Source organism: Elephantulus edwardii, unplaced genomic scaffold (assembly GCF_000299155.1).
Source record: "Elephantulus edwardii isolate Elephantulus edwardi_28Jun2011 unplaced genomic scaffold, EleEdw1.0 scaffold00083, whole genome shotgun sequence".
Taxonomy (NCBI): domain Eukaryota; kingdom Metazoa; phylum Chordata; class Mammalia; order Macroscelidea; family Macroscelididae; genus Elephantulus; species Elephantulus edwardii.
In genome coordinates, this window is record NW_006399833.1 from 1,971,554 (window position 1) to 1,992,354 (window position 20,801).

The window sequence follows — 20,801 nt, forward strand, 5'->3', positions numbered from 1 at the left end:
GAAGAAGAAGAAGAAGAAGAAGAAGAAGAAGAAGAAGAAGAAGAAGAAGAAGAAGAAGAAGAAGAAGAAGAAACCAAAATGGATGTCAGAAGAGACTCTGAATATTGCACTAGAGCGCCAAGAAGCCAAAGCAAAGGGAAGAAATCAAGACCTTAAAGAGCTGAATAGAAGATTTCAAAGGGCAGCTCAGGAAGACAAGGCAAAGTATTATAATGAAATGTGCAAGGATCTGGCGTCAGAAAATCAAAGAGGCTGAGCTCACTCAGCATTTCTTAAGCTGAAGGAACTGAAGAATAAATTTAAGTCATAAGTTTCAATGCCTAAGTATGTGATGGGCAGGATATTGAATGATTCAGGAAGCATTAAAAGAAGATGGAAGGAGTATACAGAGTCATTATACCAAAAAGAATTGGCTGACATTGAAGAATTTCAAGAAAAAGTTTATGATCAAGAGGCAATGGGGATGAAGGAGAAAGTTCAGGCTGCTCTGAAGGACTTGGCCAAAAATATAGTCCCAAGAATTGATGGAATACTAAGTAATGTATTTCAACAAGCAGATGATGCCCTGGATGTGCTCACCAAGTTGTGCCAAGAAATCTGGAGGACAACTGCTTTGCCGACTGACTGGAAGAAATCCATATTTATTTCCAATCCAAAAAAAAAGGTGACCTGACAATAATTGAACAATATCACTAATATCACACAGTAGCAAAATCCTGCTGAAGATTATCCAAAAATGACTGAAAGAGTACATTGACAGAGACTAACAGAAATACAAGCTGGGTTTAGAAGACGATGTGGCACTAGCGACATTATTGACAATGTCAGATAGATCTTGGCAGAAAGCAGAGAGTACAAGAGGACTGTCTATCTGTGTTTCATTGATTATTCAATGACAGTTGACTATGTGGATCACAATAAATTGTGGCTAACCTTGAGGAAAATGGGAATCCCAGAACACTTGATTGTACCAGAAATCAGTCTTCAGAAAAGAGGAAGGAAACACTGCATAGTTCAAAATCATGAAACGAGTGCATCAGGAATGCATCCTGTCTTCATACCTTTTCAATCTGTGTGCAGAACAGACTATTTGGGGAGCAGGGTTTTATGAGGAGGAATGTAGCATCAGGATTGGAGAAAGACTCATCAACAGCCTATGTTATGCAGGTGACACAACCTTGCTTGCTGAAACTGAAAAAGACTTGAAGCACTTGCTGCAGAAAGTCGAGGATTGTAGTCTTCAATGTGGATTGAAGTTCAACATCAAGAAGACAAAGATTCTTACTACTGGGCCAATTGTCAGCACCTTGATAGATGGAAAAAAGATTGAGGTTGTTAACAAATATACTTTTCTTGGCTCCACAATCAACACTCTTGGCACCATCAGTCAGGAAACCAAAAGACAAATTTCACTGGGAAAATCTGCTGTCAGGGACCTCTCTAGAGTGCTGAAAAGGAACTATATCACTCTAGAGACTAAGGTGCGCCTGATCCAGGCCATGGTCTTTGCAATTACTTGCTATGCATCAGAGATCTAGAAAATGACTAAGGATGATAGAAGAAGAACTGATGCCTTTGAGTTATGATGTTGGAGAATAGTCTTGAACAAACCATAGACTGCCAAGAAAACAAATAGGTCTGTATTGGAGAGGGTGAAACCAACTTTCTCCTTGGAGGCTAGGATTTTGAAGTTCTGTTTCCCATACTTTGGTCATGCGGCCAGCAGAGATCATTTCTTGGAGAAGGACATCATCATGCTTGGCAGGATGGAGGGACAGCACAGAAGAGGAAGGCCCCGGATTGATACAGTGACTGGGGAAATGAGAATTAATGTGTCAGAATTAGTGAGACTGGCTCAGAACAGGGCATACTTCAGAGCTGCTGTACATAGTGTCACTAGGGGTTGCAGGCAAAAAAAAATAAATAAACATATATGTATATACATACATATATATACATATATACATACATATATAATAATATAATATATAATATAATATAATATAATATAATATAATATAATATAATAATAGATGTTGTTGTACCATAGAATCGGAATCAACCCATAGCTGACCCTGTGGTGGGTTTACAGAAGCAGTTAGTCGCAGAAGAGTAGATTGCTATCCTTCTCTTGTGAAGCAGCTGGTGGATTTGAACCATGTGCCTTCTCTATATATCTTTCTCTCATTTGTTCTTGCCTGCTTCTATACAGTACCTGGTCATTTTAAGTCAAAAGTAATGAGGTTTAAGACACACCTTACAATGATCTGATAAAACTTCATTTCCGTAACTAAGAAATTTTTTTCCAAATGGAATGATACCCACAGTGATGAAATTAAATTGACACAATTATCGTAACATTGAACTCTAGTATATCTATGAGTCATAGGTGACTTGATGGTACCTAAGAACAACAACAATATTCTGACACTTTTAAGGTGAGAAGCACTCAATTTAATTAAAAAAAAATCTATCTAAATTTCTAGAATAGAAGTATTAGGATTCCCCAACACTTCAAAATAGTAAGAATGAAATAAAATCTACATATACAGTCTGTAAAATATTACATGTCTCATTTATTTGACAAGTTTATTGTGTGTCACTCTGTAACAAGGCCTTATGCTAAACATTATGGAAGAACCAAAGACCTAATCTTTGTTCGTAGAGTTAACAATCACATGTAAGTTGGTAGCATATTTGAGACTAAAAATCTCTCCTGTGTATCACCAATTCTTAACAGACTTGATAACAGATTTATTGTTACTATGAAGAACTAAACTAGAGATGTTACATTAGTGTAAATTATCACAGATAGTATATTATGTATCATCAGTGTAGAAAAATGGAACAAACATACATGTTAATTTTCTTTTTTTTCTCCCCCTAGACCTTTTTGGATGTTGCTGACAGTTCAGGGATGGTTTCAGTGGTTATGTGGAATGCCCTATGCCCTGAATGGTATAAATGTTTGCGAGTTGGTTTAGTTCTTCTGCTTCAAGAGTACACTGTTAAAAAGAATTATTCACTTAGAATGCCACCTCCTCCTGTGGACCCACAGATGAAACTAATTTCTGCAATAGGTGAAGTATTCAGTGAAGATTTGTTTTAATGCTATTTTTGTTTGCATGAGTTTTCAAAGAATTCTGTAAGGTAAAGACAAACCCACTACTGGTCAAGGTATTACTGGGACATTCAAACAGCTGATCTTTTTTGCAGCCAGTACTTTATTCACTATGACACCAGACTTCCATATAAGGTAAAAGCTGTTGAAATCACTGAACCTGTTAAAAATTCATAAACCTTTACATCCTGTTGTCCATAAAATATACATTTTTAGACACTCATGTAACTTAATATGTACTTTTAAATTATTGCATAAGTGGAGAAGATTAAGGAAAAGAATCTGAGATATTGTGATTAATAAATGAGCATTCCTTGGGTTTTAAATTTTATTTTTTAAAATTTTTTAAACTTTATTGGGATTTGAGTAAAAGTTTACAAAGCATTTTGGGTTTTTATCTTAATCAGTTATTCATACATATTTTGTTCAATAATATTAATTACAATAGAGGCAATGATGAGCTTTAAGTGTACTTATTTTTACTTTCTTTTTTATTTATCACATAGTATAAAATTAATGGTGAATCTATCCTGTTAGTACCAGGTGCTATCTTTAAAAGATTTATTAACTTTCATTTTGAGATAATTTCAAGTTAATGTTAAAGTTGAATAGTACAAAGACTTCTCATATATCCTTCACCTAGATTCAGCAAATGTTACATTTACCTTTGCTTTTTTCATTCTCTGTGTGCTTCTTTCTTTCTGACGTGTGCACACAGACACAAATGTACATATTTTTACTCTGAATGCCCAAATATTTCAATAATGCTTCAGTGTGTAGTTCTTTATAACAAGAACATTTCATTATATAACCACAGTACCCATATCAATATCAGGCAGTTTTAATTGATAAAATACAAATATCTAACCTATAGTTATATTTGAATCTTGCCAATTTCTGTAGTTTTGAAAGAGGTTTTCTTCATGTTGAAATTAAAGTTTTGACACTTCTACATCTCAACTATTTGGGGAACATTAGAATTAATATATGAAGTGATATATTTAAGGTATGAATGTGATTTTTTTGCAGTTTTAATTTTTCAGAATTGTAGATTGTATCAAAAAAAGTTTCTTTTGTTTTGGCTGATAATGGTTTATTACTGAATTTCTGTTTCTACATATTCTAAGTTCCCTTACTAATTCATTAAGCTTAATTACTTAGAGAATGTTTATATAATAAACATCGCAATTGTTTATATGAAATATATGCTTCATATATTGTTTTCTGAAATATTATTATTAATTATTAAATATATTATTGAAGAAAGGCTTAATGGCCCTTTTTAAAATCCTGAGCATTTTTGCAGACATTGATCCTATTGTGCTAGATAGAAAAGCTATTACCTTTATAGCTGTGTACAATTAGTCCATTATCTGACTACGACTTACACTTTAATTTGCACTGCCAATCCCAAAGAATGCAGTTCAAGTACAACAGCTACTCTGCAAGAGAAAGTTGGGCAAATCCTCTTGTATGGTTTACAGCCTATAAAAACCTACTGGAGGGTCAGCTATGAGTAGGTTCCAACTTGACAGTACATAACAACAACAAGTAACTTACAGTAGAAAGGGAGAGATTAAACTAAAAGAGATTGATTACTTTAGAAAATACAGTCAGAGTTGTCAAGAGGAAGATAGTTCACAACCTGTGTTATTTTGTCTATTGAATTATAAATTATTTTCTACAATGAAGAATGTCCAGGTGATAAAATTGCTATTTATGAAGCTGTAGTATATGAAAATATGTTATTCATACAAGTATAGACAAATTGATCAATGAGTCACAGTACGGAGCTGAGAACGTTTCCTACACATAGAATTTTTAATATATGACAGATGTACTATATGTGGTTTGGAAGCAGGAGTGGCATCCACTTCCTAAATAACATGCCTCTGTAAACTCTATGAACTTTGATAAATGACAATAGTTATAGAAAAGCTTCAGGCCTTTTTATCATTGGTTTCATTATGAGAAGTGCTTGACCCGATGGCAATCAAGAACAACACACTATATAGATCATAAGGAATTATTCAGTAATAATTTTGGGGACACTTGATTTATGTGTGTGTGTGTGTGTGTGTGTGTGTGTGTGTGTGTGTGTAGTCGTCAGAACAGAGCAAGGAGACGCTACATGGTTCAAAATCAAGAAGGGGGTCCGTCAGGGATGTATTCTGTCTCCATACCTTTTCAATTTGTATACAGAACAGATCATCCGAGACACTGGGCTGTATGAAAAGGAATGTGACATCAGGATTGGTGGAAGATTCATCAACAACCTGCATTATGCAGATGACACAACCCTGCTTGCTGAAAATGAGGAGGACCTGAAGCACTTGCTGCAGAAGGTCAAGGACTGCAGCCTCCTATACGGATTGAGGCTCAACATCAAGAAAACAAAGATACCAATTGGCAGCATCAGTATGAATGGTGAAGAGATTGAGATGGTTAACAGTTTTCGTTTGCTTGGCTCCACAATCAACACTCTTGGTAACAGCAGCCAGGAAATCAAGAGATGAATTGCATTGGGAAAGTCAGCTGTGAGGGACCTCTCAAGAGTACTGAAGAGCAACAATGTCAGGCTGGAGACTAAGGTGCGCCTGATCCAGGCATACGTGCTATGCATCAGATAGTTCAACAGTGAATAGGGTTGATAGAAAGAGAATTGATGCCTTTGAGCTTTGGTGCTGGAGAAGAGTGTTGAATATACCATGGACTGCTAGGAGAACAAACAGGTTTGTCCTGGAGAAGGTGAAAACGGACTGCTCCTTGGAGTCAAGGATTCTGAAGCTTCGTCTGGCATACTTTGGGCATGTTGCAAGGAGGGACTGGTCCTTGGAGAGGGACATCATGTTTGGGAGAGTGGAGGGACAGAGAAGGAGAGGAAGACCTTCGATGAGATGGATCGATTCTGTGACTGGAGCGGTGGGAATAAGTGCGTTTGAGATGGCTAGGTTGGCACAGGATAGAACGACGTTTAGAGTTCTTATACATAGTGTCGCTATGAGTCGCAAACAACTCGATGGCACATAACAACAACAACTATACACACACACACACACACACACACACAGTGTCATTATACCCTTAATCTCAGATCATATATAATAAATTTAAAATATAACAAATACTTAAACGTAGAAGGCAAAATTTTAAGAACTTACAGACTATATAGTTTTGACCTTGTTGTGTTGTTGTTGTTGTCATGTGCCGTCAAGTCGCTTGTGACTCATAGCGACCCCATGTACAACAGTCCTAAACCCTGCTCTGTCCTGTGCCTATCTCACTGTCTCCAACACACCTACCCCGATTACCCCAGTCACTGACTCAATCCACCTCATAGAGGGTCTTCCCCTCATGCACTGTTCCTCCACCCTCCCAAGCATGATTTCCCTCTCCAAGGACTGGTCCCTCCTTGCAACATGTCCAAAGTATGTCAGACGAAGTCTCAGAATCCTTTCCTCCAAGGAGCCGCCCAGTTTAACCCTCTACGGGATGAACCTGTGTGTTTTCTTAGCAGTCCATGGTACCACACCACTCAGCACCACAGCTCAAATGTATCAATTCTCCCTCTATCCTCCCTAGTCATTGCCCAACTCTCTGATGCATAACAACTGATTACAAAGACCATGGCCTGTATCACACACACCTTAAATTCCAGAGTGACACCATCACTCTTCAGCACTTTTGAGAGGTCCTTAGGAGCAGACTTTCCAATCGCAATACGTCTTTCAGGCGCACCTTAGACTCCAGAGTGACGCCGTTGCTCTCCAGCACTTTGGAGAGGTCCCTAACAGCAGACTTTCCCATTGCAATATGTCTTTTAATTTCCTGGCTTTTGGTGCCAAGAGGGTTGACTGTGGAGCCAAGCACACTAACGTTATTAACAATCCAAATCTCTTCACCATCCGTCCGGTGGTGAGAATCTTTGTCTTCTTGACATTGAGCCTCAATCTATATTGAAGGCTACACTCCTTGACCCTCTGCAGCAAGCGCTTCAGGTCCTCCTCAGTTTCAGCAAGCAGGGTTGTGTCATCTGCATAACCCAAATAAGGTAAAAACTGCTGTGTACGGTACAAGATATAATGGCCATTTAAAAAATGTTTAAAATATAATTACATTAAAATTAAGATTTTTTCCATTAAAAGACACTATAAAGAGAATGAAAAAATAGCCAAAAGGTAAGTGAAGATGTTTGCAACTATAGGCATGTGTGGCTTGACATTCACTATATGCTCTGTGAACTAGGACATTATGGTATATCTTAGACTGCTGCAGGTCTAATCCACTAGATTCTTTGAGAGAGAAACTTGGACAGTCTCTTCTCATCCTTGGACATCATCCAATGTGAGGGGTGAATGGGGATGGAGGGTCTCCATATCAGAATCAACTCAATGGCAGTGAGTGATTTAGACATTGTGAGAATACCATATTAACAGGATATGCATAATTGATTGTTTAGACAGGAGAAGACAGCTAAAGAAAGCTTCATACACAGAAACAATTGTGGAGTGTTGACAAAAATGGGAGGGGAAGAAGAGGGGAGCAGAGATTAGCAGATGGATAGGTAGGGTGAAGGAAAATGGAAGGTGTGTGATAACTGAGTAAGATGTAATAAATGGGATTGATCAATTGTAATTAATGTTATAAAACAAAATTTATATAACGATTTAATGAAATAAACTGTAAAAAAACAAAAACGTTATGGGAGCCCACTTCCAATTGTTCTCATTGCTGCTGCTGCCCCCTGTTAGAAATGCTGTAATTGAAGACAGAGGCCAAAGAAGTAAGATAGTGGTAAGAGCAGAGGTTGCCCAGCTTTGGTTTTTTGGGTTTTTTTCCCCTCCTGGGCAGGCTGCTGCCCTTCAGACAAAAGCCTGAGAATTTACACCCAGAGCCATGCCCTTTGCCTCACGTCTCCATGGTCCAGTGCTGCAAGAGTCCAACCTTGGAGTCTTTAAATCCCTTCTTGTTATGTACTGTTGAGTCAGAACTGACTCATAGCTGAATCTGCGGCAGGTTTTCAGAGGCAGTAAACTGCACAGGAGGAGATTGCCTATCTTTCTCCTATGGAGCAACTGGTGGATTTGAACCATGTGCCTTTAGGTTGGCAGCACATCTCTTTACCACTCGGCCATGAGAGCTGCCTCTTAAACATTTGGGTGATATAATAAATGAAAGAATGACCTCTCCTTTTTGTTTGTTATTTCTAAGTATTTTGATATTGTTGTTGTTTCTACCCCCCCTTTTTTTAGTGAAAGTTTACAAATCATACTGGGCTTCCATTCAATCATTGATAAGCTTTTTAATAACATTATAATTGATTACTATAATTCATTCATTGCAATATCTGATCAACCCTATATTGTATATATTGCATTTCCCTTTACCCGATATTTCTGTTAATTTTTACTCCTATTTACCTCCCCTACATCTCCTTCCCATTCCTGGTAAGCATCCAAGAATGATTCTATGGCTAAACCTTTCCTTCGCTTTTTACTACTAATCTTAACCATAATAGCCTTTTTGTGACAGACTTAATTCATTTAGTATCATGTCCTCTAGATGCATGCATGTTATTCAGTGTTTTATGAACCCGTCATTGTTTCTTACTATATATACTTCGTTGTATGAATGCACCATGGTTTCTTTATCCATTCATTTATTGATGGACACTTGCCTCTAAGGGTTTTTTTAAATTATAAATTCAAAGTACAGCTAACTTTTGGTGGGAAGAAAAGTGAATGTGATAATGGAGATAAAAAAATTCTAGTTCTTGGGATAAATGATGGGTTTACAAGTGTTTACTGTATCATTTTGATGTGTAATTTATATATATAAATCCTTTTGCATCATTAAATATCATATTAATGTATTTGTTGTTTGGGGGTGTTTTTTTTTTTGCAGAAATCTGCCTGAATTTTCAAGATCCTCAAACTAATATAAATATTATTCCGGAAAAGCAAGTGAAATCAGAATGGCGATTACCAAAATTAAATCACCAATTTGTTACAAGGTAAAATATTTCATTGTAAAATGTTTTAAATGTTAATTCTTAGCATTAGTCACTGAAATATATAGCTGTTTTTTTCAAAGTCTATCCAAATTTATGCTGCAGTAATTATATCTATTTTTTCATAATAATTTTACTGTTCAAAGATATAAATATAATATTTATTTGACAATTTTGCTTTCTGTAGATCAGAATTGAATGATTTGCCAGAAAATCATATCTGTGATGTTATTGGGATTTTAGTTTTCGTAGGAAGGGTCCAGCGGTTAAAAAATAAAGGTAATCATTTAAACTTGAAATTCATAAAATGATTTTAGTATACAGTTCATTTGTATATATTCATTTACCTTCATTCATTTTAATAATTTATCCATATAGAAAACCGTGAAAACTTTTGGACATATCGCTGGATTCACATTGCTGATGGGACTTCAGAACAACCATTTATTGTGGAATTATTTTCTACATCTCAGCCAGAAGTCTTTGAAAATATTTACCCAAGTACTCATTTCTTATATTTTTAAAATTTAACTTTGGAAATGGTGGGCATTCACTTTATGAGCAAATGGTAAACTGAGCTACAGAAATAATGTAATATTGACTTTGCAAATTCAGTTATCCTGGCACGTTATTTAAATTTTCTCTGTATATTAGTATGATAATATGTAATATGGCATTACATGGGATCCCTGGTATCAAAGCAGTTAAAGTACTTGACTACTAACTAAAAAGTTAGTGATTCAAACTCAACAGTTACTTTTCAGGAGGATAATGTGGTAGTCTACTTTTCATAAAGATTTATGGTCTTAGAAATCCTATGAAGTGTTCTACTTTATCATGTAGTGTTGTTATGTATCAGAATCTACTCAATAGCAGTGCATTTGGTTTGGTTTGGTAGGTGATTTTACATATATTTTGGCGCTCTAATGGTTTAATGCATGTGTGTTGTTCTGCTAAGCAAAAGATTTTAATTCATCCATTGCTGTGAAAGAAAATGATAGTCTCCACCTGTTCAAATTTGTTGCTGTTGCTTTTGAGTCAACTATGACTTAAAGATGATTTAAACAACCTTGCCCTATCCTGTGTCATCCTCTCAATCTCTGCCATATTCAAGCCCAACTTTTCAATCCACCTCCTTAGGGGTCATCCACTCTTTTACTGAGTAGGAACACAATTATGTATTCTGGAATTATCATTCTTATGACCCTCACAGTTGTATGTCCATAAAACATAATACATAAAATACAAGTTAATATCTTTTTATATTATCTGCTTTCAACTAAGATCCATCTGACATAAGCAACGATATCATCATATTCTTCATTCCACAGTCTCTTCTAAGTCTAGCTTGAATTTCTGGAAGTTCCTTGTTGATGTACTGTTTCAGCTATTTTTTTAAAAATAATCTTCTTCAAGATTTTACTTGCATGTGATATTAATGATATTTTCTAGAAACATACACATTCTGTTTGATCACTTTTTTGGAGATTAGGAACAAATATGGATCTCTTCCCCTCAGTTGGCCAGGCAACTGTCTTCATATTTCTTGGCAGAGATTGATGAGTAAGTCGCATCTGCAGAGTTGCATCTGTTTCCTGGCACACCTCGATTGGTATTTATCTGTTCCTGGGACCTTCTTTTTTACTAGTGCTTTCATTGCAGGTTGGACGTCTTCCTTCAGTAATACTGGTTCTTGATCATATACTACGTCTTGAAATGGTTCTGTGTCAACCAGTTCTTTTTGATAACAGTAATTCTATGTATTCCAGCAATCTTCTTTTGTGCTTCCTACATCATTCAAGATCTTGACCATAGAATCCTTCAGAGTTGCAACTTGAACCTTGAATTTATTCTTCAGTTCTTTCTGCTTGAAAAATGCTAAGTGTGTTCTTCTCCTTGGTTTTCTAACTCCAACTCTTTGCACATTTCATTGTAATACTTTGCTTTGTCTTCTTGTACTGACCTTTCAAGTCTTCTGTTCAACTCTCTTAACTCAGTAATCCTTCCTCTTGGAATGCCATTGACTTCTTGAAGAGAAATCGATGCCTTTGATTTATGGTGCTGGCAAAGAGTATTGAAATGCCATGGACTGCCAAAAACAAACAAATCTGTCTTGAGAGTGCTCCTTAGAGGCAAAGATGGTGAAACTTTATCTCACTTACTTTAGACATATTTTCAATGAGAAATTAATTTTGGAGAGAGATAGCATACTGGGAAAGTTAGAGGTACAGGGTCAAAGAAAGAAAAGAGGGCCTGCAACAAGATGGATTGACACAGTGCCTACCACAATAGACTTGAGCATGACCATGACAGAGATAATGAGGATGACGCAGAATAGGGAAAGGTTCAGATCTGTTGTTCATAGGATCACTATAAGTCATATTATTGATTGTTGTTTGGTCGAGCACGACTCATGAACAAAAACCTGACACCTTTCTATAATTATCATTGTTTCTCCAAGTTCATAGGGTTTCCAGAGGCATGTGGTTTAGGAAGTGTATGTCACTCCTGCTTCCAAACCTGTTTTAAACTGGGAACTCCACCAAACACTGCCCACCATGGGCAACCATTATGGCATTTGAGACCCCAGTGGCACAAGGTTCAGCATCACAGCAACCCAGATTACCTCAGCACAAGTCATAATCATAGTCTTGTTGGTGCCTAACAACAACTATGTTTCCCAGCATGATGGTTGATTTTTATCCCCCCAGGACTAGTCTCTCCTGATAACATACTCCAGGTATGTGAGACAAAGTTTCACTACTCTTTCTTCTAAGGACCACCCTGGTTGCACTTCTTCTAAGAAAGATTTTGTTTGCTCTTTTGGCAATCCTTTAGATAATCAATATTCTTTACCAACACAACTAATTCAAAGGCATAGGTTCTTCTTCTGTCATTCCTTATTCATTATCTGATTTTCAGATGCATAGGAAGCAATTGAAAAGACCATGACTTGGATCAGATACACCTTTGTCTTTAAACTGACATCATTACTATTTAGCACTTTGGAGGGGTCCTTGACAGCAAATATTTCCCAGTGCAATACATCTTTTGATGTCTTGACTCTAGTGTCCATAAGTGTTAATTATGGAGTCAAGTAAAATGAAGTAGTGTACAACTTTAGTCTTTACTCCATCTATCATAACATTGCCTGTTGGTCCAGTGGTGAGAATGTTTGTTTTCTTGATGTTGAAATGTAATCCGTATGGAAGACTATAGTCTTTGATCTTCTTCAGTAAGTTCTTCAAGTCTTCTTAACTTTCTGCAAGCAAGGTTGTGTTACCTATAGAATGTAGATTGTTGTTAAGATACAGAGCCTCAAAAATCCAATGAAGAGTAGTTATGGATGATTTGGAACTGACTCGACAGCATTGAATTTGTGTTTTTTAAATTATATGTACTATTTACTCTGAAGATCATACTTGCTGGCTATTCAGAATTAATTTTGAGTTGAAACCAATTTTCCGGAAAATAGTTGCTTTTATCAATTGATATTGTTAGCATTTCATACATAAAAGCTTAAGATTCCATAAAACTATAAAATATAGACCATCAAGTCCCTTTCTGTCTATTTGTAAATGGATTAAGTAGACCCCATTAGAGACATTTGAAAGGTTTACTAATGTGGAGTTAATTAGCAGAGGATTATATGTTCTGTGTAATTAAATAATGACATTGGTAAGTATGATTCTATTTGAGTACTAAATTAATATAATAGATTGATGATGTTACACTAACTGTTCAATGCTTTCCTTACTTTTGCATTAACTTTTTGCCCTTACATTCTTTAAAATACAAAGACATTTCCTTTTTTCTATTTTGTTTGAAACCATTTTACATATACCCTTGTCATATATTTCATATATCAAACTAATCTTTAACTCTATTGATAAGAAAAAAAATCTAAATAATGCTTCTTAATAAATTCAGAGAGTTTGTCATTATTTGAATTCTGATCATGAAGCTAGCCTACATATGGTATGCTGTTTTATTATTTTACAAGTGATTATATGAGTAAAATTTGTTGTTATGCCTAAACTGACCCATAGCTTACACTCCAGTGAGTTTTCAGAGGCAGTAAATTACACAGAAGGAGACTGCCCAACTTTGTCCCGTGGAGCGGCTGATGGATTTGAACAGTACCTTTCTGTTGTCAGCCCAGCTCCTCGCCACCATTTTCTGTGTTAAATAGTTGACAACATTTGGAGAAACTCACAATCTTGACAACATATATATTTTTTTAAACCACCAATGAAATAAAGGTTATAGGACACCAAGAATCCTAGCAATCATAACACAGAGCTATTTTGCTATCCCTTTATTTTCTATGCAAAACATAATTTCTGAGAATTAAATTCCACCCCCTGCTTGTGTAATCAAATGTGTCTTATATCTGAATAGGACTTAACTTTACCCCAATTCAGAGGAGAGAGTTTTAGCCATAACCAAGGGATCTGCTTACAAATAACTGGGGCTGTGGCTTCTTAGGTACTTTTGGGAGAAAGACCATGCCCTCATTTAGGTGAATCTGAACGTCTGGTTCCTTCTTTTTTGTTTATACCCACTTTAAGGAACAAGTTGACACAAGTATTGGGTTAAGATTTATTTGTTATGGTTGATCTTTCTAAGATATGTGTTCACCTTGGTAAGATTTGTTATAGTAAAAAGTGACAACAATTATAGTTTACTTTCAACTTCTGACCAACAACTATCATTGATTTGATTCCAACTCATACAACCATCTATCGTGTCTCTGATGCTGCAGATCTTAACAGAAGAAGACTACTTGGTAGATTCAAACTACTGCCCTTTCAGTTGGCAGCCAATGCAACCACAGCTTTTTTCTAATCAGTTTTGTTGTAAGCTGATGTTGAGTCAACTTCAACTCATACTAACCCATGTACAACAGATTTAAAACCTCTGATCAAGATAAAACTTCTGATAGTGATGGGAGAGGACAAGAACATTAAATGAATGATGAAGATTGGGGGATTAAGGCATTTCAGGCTTATGAAAGGGATAATGACCAAAATCCTTTGACAGTAGGATATATTCTCACCCTTCCCAATATTTTACCTTTTTTTTAAAAAAAGGAAAGTTAAAAACTAAGAGGAACTACTATTTTGTGTTAAATATGTACCAGCTGCTTATATGTTATAAAATTGTGTGCTCATGTCTTTCTCATTGCCACCAAGTTAGAACTAGCTGATTCATAGCGGAACACCTCCCCAGTTACTTTTAAAGACTTATTATTATTTCACACATTTAGTTGATAAAAACTAAGCCCCATAGGTTGTTGTTGTTGTTGTTGTTATGTGCTGTCGAGTTGCCTGCAACTCATGGCAACCCTATGTACAACTGCATTAAACTCTGCACTGTCCTGTGCCAATCTCACTATCTCTGACATACCTACCCCAGTCACTGAATCAATCCAGCTCATAGAGGGTCTTTCTCTCCTGCATTGTCCCTCCACTCTCCCAAACATGGCATCCTCCTCCAAGGAGTGGTTCCTCCTTGCAACATGTCCAAAGTATGCCAGATGAAGATTCAGAATCCTTGCCTCCAAGGAGCAGCCAGGTTTAACCCTCTTCAGGATGAACCTGTTCGTTTTCCAATTCTCTTCTCCAACACCGGAGCTCAAAGGCTTCAATTCTCCTTCTATCATCCCTAGTCATTGTCCAACTCTCTGATGCATAACAAGTGATTGCAAAGACCATGGCCTTTATCAAATGCACCTTAGTCTCCAGAGTGACACCATTGCTCTCCAGTACTTTGGAGAGGTCCCTAACAGCAGATACATCTTTTAATTTCCTGGCTGCTGGTGCCAAGAGTGTTGACTGTGGAGCCAAGCAAATCTCAAGCTCTCTACTGTCCACCATGATGCTACCAATCAATCGGCCCAATGGTGAGAATCTTTGTTTTCTTGATATTGAGTCTCAATCCATACTGAAGTCTGCAGTCCCTGACCTTCCACAGCAAGAGCTTCAGGTCCTCCTCAGTTTCAGCAAGCAGGGTTGTGTCATCTGCATATCGCAGATTATTGGTAGGAGTTAAGTAATTTTCTGGGTGTTAAATGGCTGCAAAGTATTAGACCTAACTATTTGCTTTTCACAATTAGGAACTTAGAGAGTGCTTTGGCTTAGTCCATAGGGAGTTGTGCTGCAAACTCAAGGATGGAGCCTCTTTGGTGGTTTGAATCCACCAGCTGCTCTATGGGAGAAAGACGGACAATCTCCTCTCTTGTGATTTATAGCCTCCAGAAACCTACTGGAAGGTCAGCTACTATGAGTTTATTCTGAGTTTTTGGCAGTAAATTTTTTTAATTGAAATTCAACACCTTTAACAATAGGTACATGTTTGTGCAATTTTTGAAATAAAGAAAAAGATCAAAATGTAGTTTAGTCATTTGAAAATATTTATTTTCATTACTACAAAATAAAGAACTACTAAATATGAGTTTAGGACATAGATTTCTACTTATCTTGCTGTAAGGAAATTTTTGTTCTTAAATAAGTATTGTGTTCCTTCAAGTATTTGTATTTTAAATATTTCTCTTCCTGATTTGTAATACCGTAACTGCTTTTGCATGTGATGAGTTAAAATAAAAAATAATGTTGGAGTAATTAACCTAAGCAACATGATTATAGCAAAATAAAACCCCATTCATAGCTTTTAAAAATGGTTAGAATATGGAGACGTTATCTCATTTTCAGTTATTTTATTTTTAGTCAATTAAGGTATTTTGTAAAGTGAGAAGAAAATTAACAGGTCGCATAAACCCTGCTAGTGTGGGATAAAGTTTAATTAAGATATACATGAGAGACAGAATAATTGCATAAACAATTACAATTTGTTAGTGAATAGATCTTTTCTACTGGAAGGAATCTGTGTAACTTAGGGATCAGTGTTAGATTGTGCTAATCAGTGAAAGCATTTTGGAGAAACTAAATATTATCTTGGTAGAAACAATTATTGGTATTTGGTTGTGTGTCCGGTTAAAATGGTTCTTGTACTCTTCAACTGTGCAATAAGCAAATGACTTCAGTTAAATGCAGTTTTATTTTCTTAAAGGAACATATCTTGTAGAAAGTAGGCTAATAAATGTTGCTGTTGTTGTTGGGTGCCATCAAGTTGAGTTCATAGCTACCCCATGAACAACAGATCTGACCCCTGTCCTATCCTGTGCCTTTCTCATAATCTCTGACACACTTGAACCCATTGCAGCAACCACTGTGTCAATCTATCTCATTGTTGGTCTTCCCCTCTTTACTGACCCTCCACCCTTCTAAGCATGACACCCCTTTCCCAGGAAAAGCCTCTATGCCCAAAGTATGTGAGACAAAGCTTTGCCATCCTCTTTCAAGGAGCAATCTGGTTGCACTTTTCCCAAGACATATCTGTTTGTTCTTCTGGCAGTCCACAGGATATTCAGTATTCTTCTCTAACACTGCAATTGAAAGGCATCAGTTATTTTTCTGTCATCCTCATTCATTGTCCAGCTCTCAGAGGCATAGCAGGGGGTTAAAAATACCATGGCCTGAATCAAACACACCTCAACCTTCAAACTAACATCATTTCTTATTATTTTGGAGGGGTCCCTGACAACAGACTTGTCTAATACAATATGTCTCCTGATCTTTTGACTGCTGATACCAAGGTTGTTGATTGTAGATATAAGTAAGATAAAATTATTGACAATTTCAGTCTTTTCTCCATCTACTATCTGGGGCCTTAGTGGCAAGAAGCTGTGTTGCAATCCAGAAGGCACACAGTTTTAATACATGAGCTGTTCCACGGGAGAAGGATGGACAATCACCTCTTATGCAATTAACTGCCTCTGAAAATTCACTAGAGGGTCAGCTATTTGTAGATTCCAACTCGGCAGTACACAGCAACCATGATAATAAATTAAAGAGTTTAAAGTGAATGTTTCAAAGGGAAGCACACAAAAACAAAGCAAAGTATAATGAAATGTGCAAATAGCTGGATGCAGAAAATTAAAAGGGGCAAACTCGGTCACCATTTCTCAAGCTGAAGTAACTGAAGAACATATCGAAGCCTCAAGTTGCAATAGTTAAAGATGCTATGTAAAGAATATTGAATGATCTAGAAAGCATCAAAAGAAGATGGAAGAAATACACACAGTCACTGAACCAAAAATAATTGGCCAACTCAAAACAATTTCATGAAGTAGCATATGATCAAGAACCAAAGGTAATAAAGAAGGCAGTTCAAGCTGTTCTGAAGGAACTGGCAAGAAACAAAAGCCAAGAATTAATGAAATACTAAGTGGAGGAACTGAAGCACTTGCTTCAGAAGGTCAGGAACTATAGTCTTCAATATGGGTTGATGTTCAACATTAAGAAAACAAAGATTCTCACCACTGGGCCAATTGGCAGAACTATGATGGATGGAGAAGAGATTCAGGTTAACAATTACAGCCTGCTTGGCTCCACAATCAACACTCTTGGTACCAGCATTGGGAAAATCTTCTGTCAGGGACCTCTCCAGAGTACTGCAATGCAATAATGTCATTCTAGAGACTAAGGTGTGCCTAATCCAGGCCATGGTCTTCACAATTGCTTGCTATGCATCAAAGTGTTGGACAATAACTAAGGATGACAGAAGAAGAATTGATACCTTTGAATTACCATGGAGCACTAAGAAAGCAAATAGGTCTTAGAGAAAGTAAAACCAGGTTTCTCCTTGGAGGCTGGGATTTTGAAGCTCTTGTCTTGCATACTTTAGGCATGTGGCCAGGAGAGACCAATCCTTGGAGAAGGACATCATGCTTAGAAGGGTGGCGGGGCAGCGCAGGAGAGGAAGACCCCAGATGAGATGGATTGATACTAGGTTATGGCAAGAAATCTGGAGGACAGCTACGTGACCAACTAACTGGAAGAGATCTATATTTATCCCCATTTTTTTTTAAAAAAAAAAGGTGATCCAACAGAGGATGGAAATTATTGAACAATATCACTAATATCACATGCAAGCAAATCTTGCTGAAGATTATCCCAGAACGATGAATACAATACATCAACAGCGAACTGCCAAAAATACAAACTGTGTTTAGAATAGGACCTGGCACTAAGGGTATCATTACCAAGGTCTGATGGATCTTGGCTGAAAGCAGAGAGTACAAGAGGAATATCTATCTGTGTTTCATTGATTATGCAAAGGCACTTGACTGTGTGGATCACAACAAATTGTGGCTAACTTTGAAGAAAATGGGAATCCCAGAACACTTGATTGTGCTCATGCGGAACCTATACTTGGGCGAGGAAGCAGTCCTCAGTAAAGAGCAGAGAAACACTGCATTGTTCAAAATCAGGAAAGGAGTGCATCAGGGATTTATTCTTTCACTATAAGTTTTCAATTCAGGAGACTGGACTTTATAAAGAAAACTGTGCCATTAGGATTGGAGGAAGACTCATCAACTACCTGCACTCTGTAGATGGTGAAACCTTGTTTGCTAAAACTGAGGAAGACTTGAAGCATGTGCTGCAGAAGATCAAGAACTGCAGTCTTCAATAAGAATTGCAGCATGACATCAAGAAAACAAAGATTCTCACCACTGGTCCAAATTGACAGCATCATGGTAGATGGAGAAAAGATCGAGTTTGTTAATAATTTTGTCTTTCTTGGATCCACAATCAACACCCTTGACACCAGCTGTCAGGAAATCAAAAGACGAGTTGCTTTAGGAAAGTCTGTTGTCATGGAACTTTCCAGATGGCTAAAGAGTAACAATGTCAGTCTAGAGACTAAGGTGCATCTGATCCAGGCCATAATCTTCTCTATTGTTTGCTATGCATCTGAGAGCTAGATATTGACTAAGGGTAACATAAGAAGAAGCAATGCCTTTGAATTGTGGTTCTGGAGAAGAATACTGAACATGCCGAGAGAACAAACAGGTCTGTCCTGTAGAGGATGAAACCAGATTTTCCTTGGAGGCAAGGATTTCGAAGCTCCATCTCACATACTTTAGGCATTTTGCCAGGAAAGACCAGTCCTTGGAGAAGTATATTATGTTTGGAAGGGTAGAAGATCAGCACAGAAGGGGAAGACTGTGGATGAAATAGATTGACACAGTGACTTGAACAGTGGGGACAGGTGTTTCAGAGACAGTAAAGTTGACACAGGATATAGCAAGGTTCAGAGTTGTTGTTCTTAGGGTCCTTTTGAGTCATAGTTGACTCAATAGCACATAATAATAACAACAATCATGATAGAGCTTTTCGGTCCAGTGGTGAAGATTTTGTCTTCTTGATTTTGAGATGCAATTAATATTGAAGACTGTAGTCTTTGATCTTCTTCAGCAAGTGTTTCAAGTTCTCCTCACTTTCAGCAAGCAAGGTTGTGCCATCTGCTTAACACAGGTTGTTGATGAGTCTTCCTCCAATCGATGTCACATTCTTCTTCATATTGTCCAGCTTCTCAAATGATTTGCTCAGCATACAGATTTAATAGGTATAGAGAGAGGATACAACCCTTATGTACACCTTTCCTCATTTTCAACCATTCAGTGTTCCCTTACTTTGTTTAGACAACAACTACTTGGTCTAGATTTAACTTTCTTATGAGCACAAGTAAGTGTTCAGAGATTCTTATTCTTCTTAATGTTAGCCATAGTTTGTTATGAACCACACAGCCAAATGCCTTTGCATAGTCAATAAAACACATTCTTCTTGTATTCTTTGCTTTCAGCCAGAAACCATCCACGTGACATCAGTAGTGATAAACCTCGCTTGTAACTCTGGCAATTCTCTGTCTATGTTCTAGCCTCTTTTGGATGATCTACAACAATGTTCTTCTTGTATGTGATATTAATAATATTGTTATGTAACTTCCACATTGTTTCTTGAGAATGGGAACAAATAAGGATATCTTCCAGTCATTTGGCCAGATAGCTATCTTCCAAATTTCCTGGCACAGATTGGTGAGCTTGTCCAGGGCTGCATCAATTCCTAGAGCCCTTTTTTTTTTTTTTCAGTGTCTTCAGTGCGTGTTCAATTTCTTCTTTCATTACCTTTGGCTCCTGTTCAAATGGTACTTCTTAAAATTTTTCATTGTCATCTATTCTTTCTGGTACAACAACTCTTTGTATTCTTTCCATCTTCTTTTGATGTTTCCTGGATCATTCAAGATTTTGCCCATTGTATCTCTCAGTATTGCAACTCATAGTAATAAATGTTAGATCCTTGCAACTCAAAGTGGATCAGAGAAATCTATGAGTTTATGATTATCACCAGTATTACTTGTGAGTTTATTAGAAATATACAATCTCAGGCTTTACCCTATACCTACTAATTAAAATTTGCATTTCAACCATAACCTCAGGAGATCTGAAACTGGAAAATATTCATTTCCATATGATCTTTTAAGTTTGAGAAGTATTGTGCCAGGTATTGATCTTTGCATGTCCTCTTTGAAATGCGAGATTTAGTTCATAAATGTTTTTCCCCCTACAGTGACATATTTTGTGTGTACACAGTTGAAAGTTGTGAGAAATAATAATCAAGTACCTAAACTGCTTTACCTCACTACCACAGATGAGAGTCGAATGTTTATTATTGGTGAGTAAGTTTTTTATGTACACTTTATTAGAAATATCTTTTTCTTCACTAGAACTCCGTAACACAAAACACATTAACTTTTACATTACAT

At 36.8% G+C, this 20,801-nt stretch overlaps 1 protein-coding gene across 1 annotated transcript in view; it reads left to right on the forward strand.

Annotated features, from left to right (window-relative positions):
* The window catches only part of LOC102853891 (chromosome unknown open reading frame, human CXorf57), a 100,664-nt gene that overhangs the window by 9,381 nt on the left and 70,482 nt on the right, over positions 1–20,801 (forward strand). The window contains exons 3-7 of the mRNA XM_006889941.1: positions 2,888–3,080; positions 9,026–9,134; positions 9,319–9,410; positions 9,510–9,632; positions 20,606–20,710. Coding sequence (XP_006890003.1) covers positions 2,888–3,080; positions 9,026–9,134; positions 9,319–9,410; positions 9,510–9,632; positions 20,606–20,710 — 622 coding nt within the window. The remainder of the gene's footprint in view (positions 1–2,887; positions 3,081–9,025; positions 9,135–9,318; positions 9,411–9,509; positions 9,633–20,605; positions 20,711–20,801) is intronic.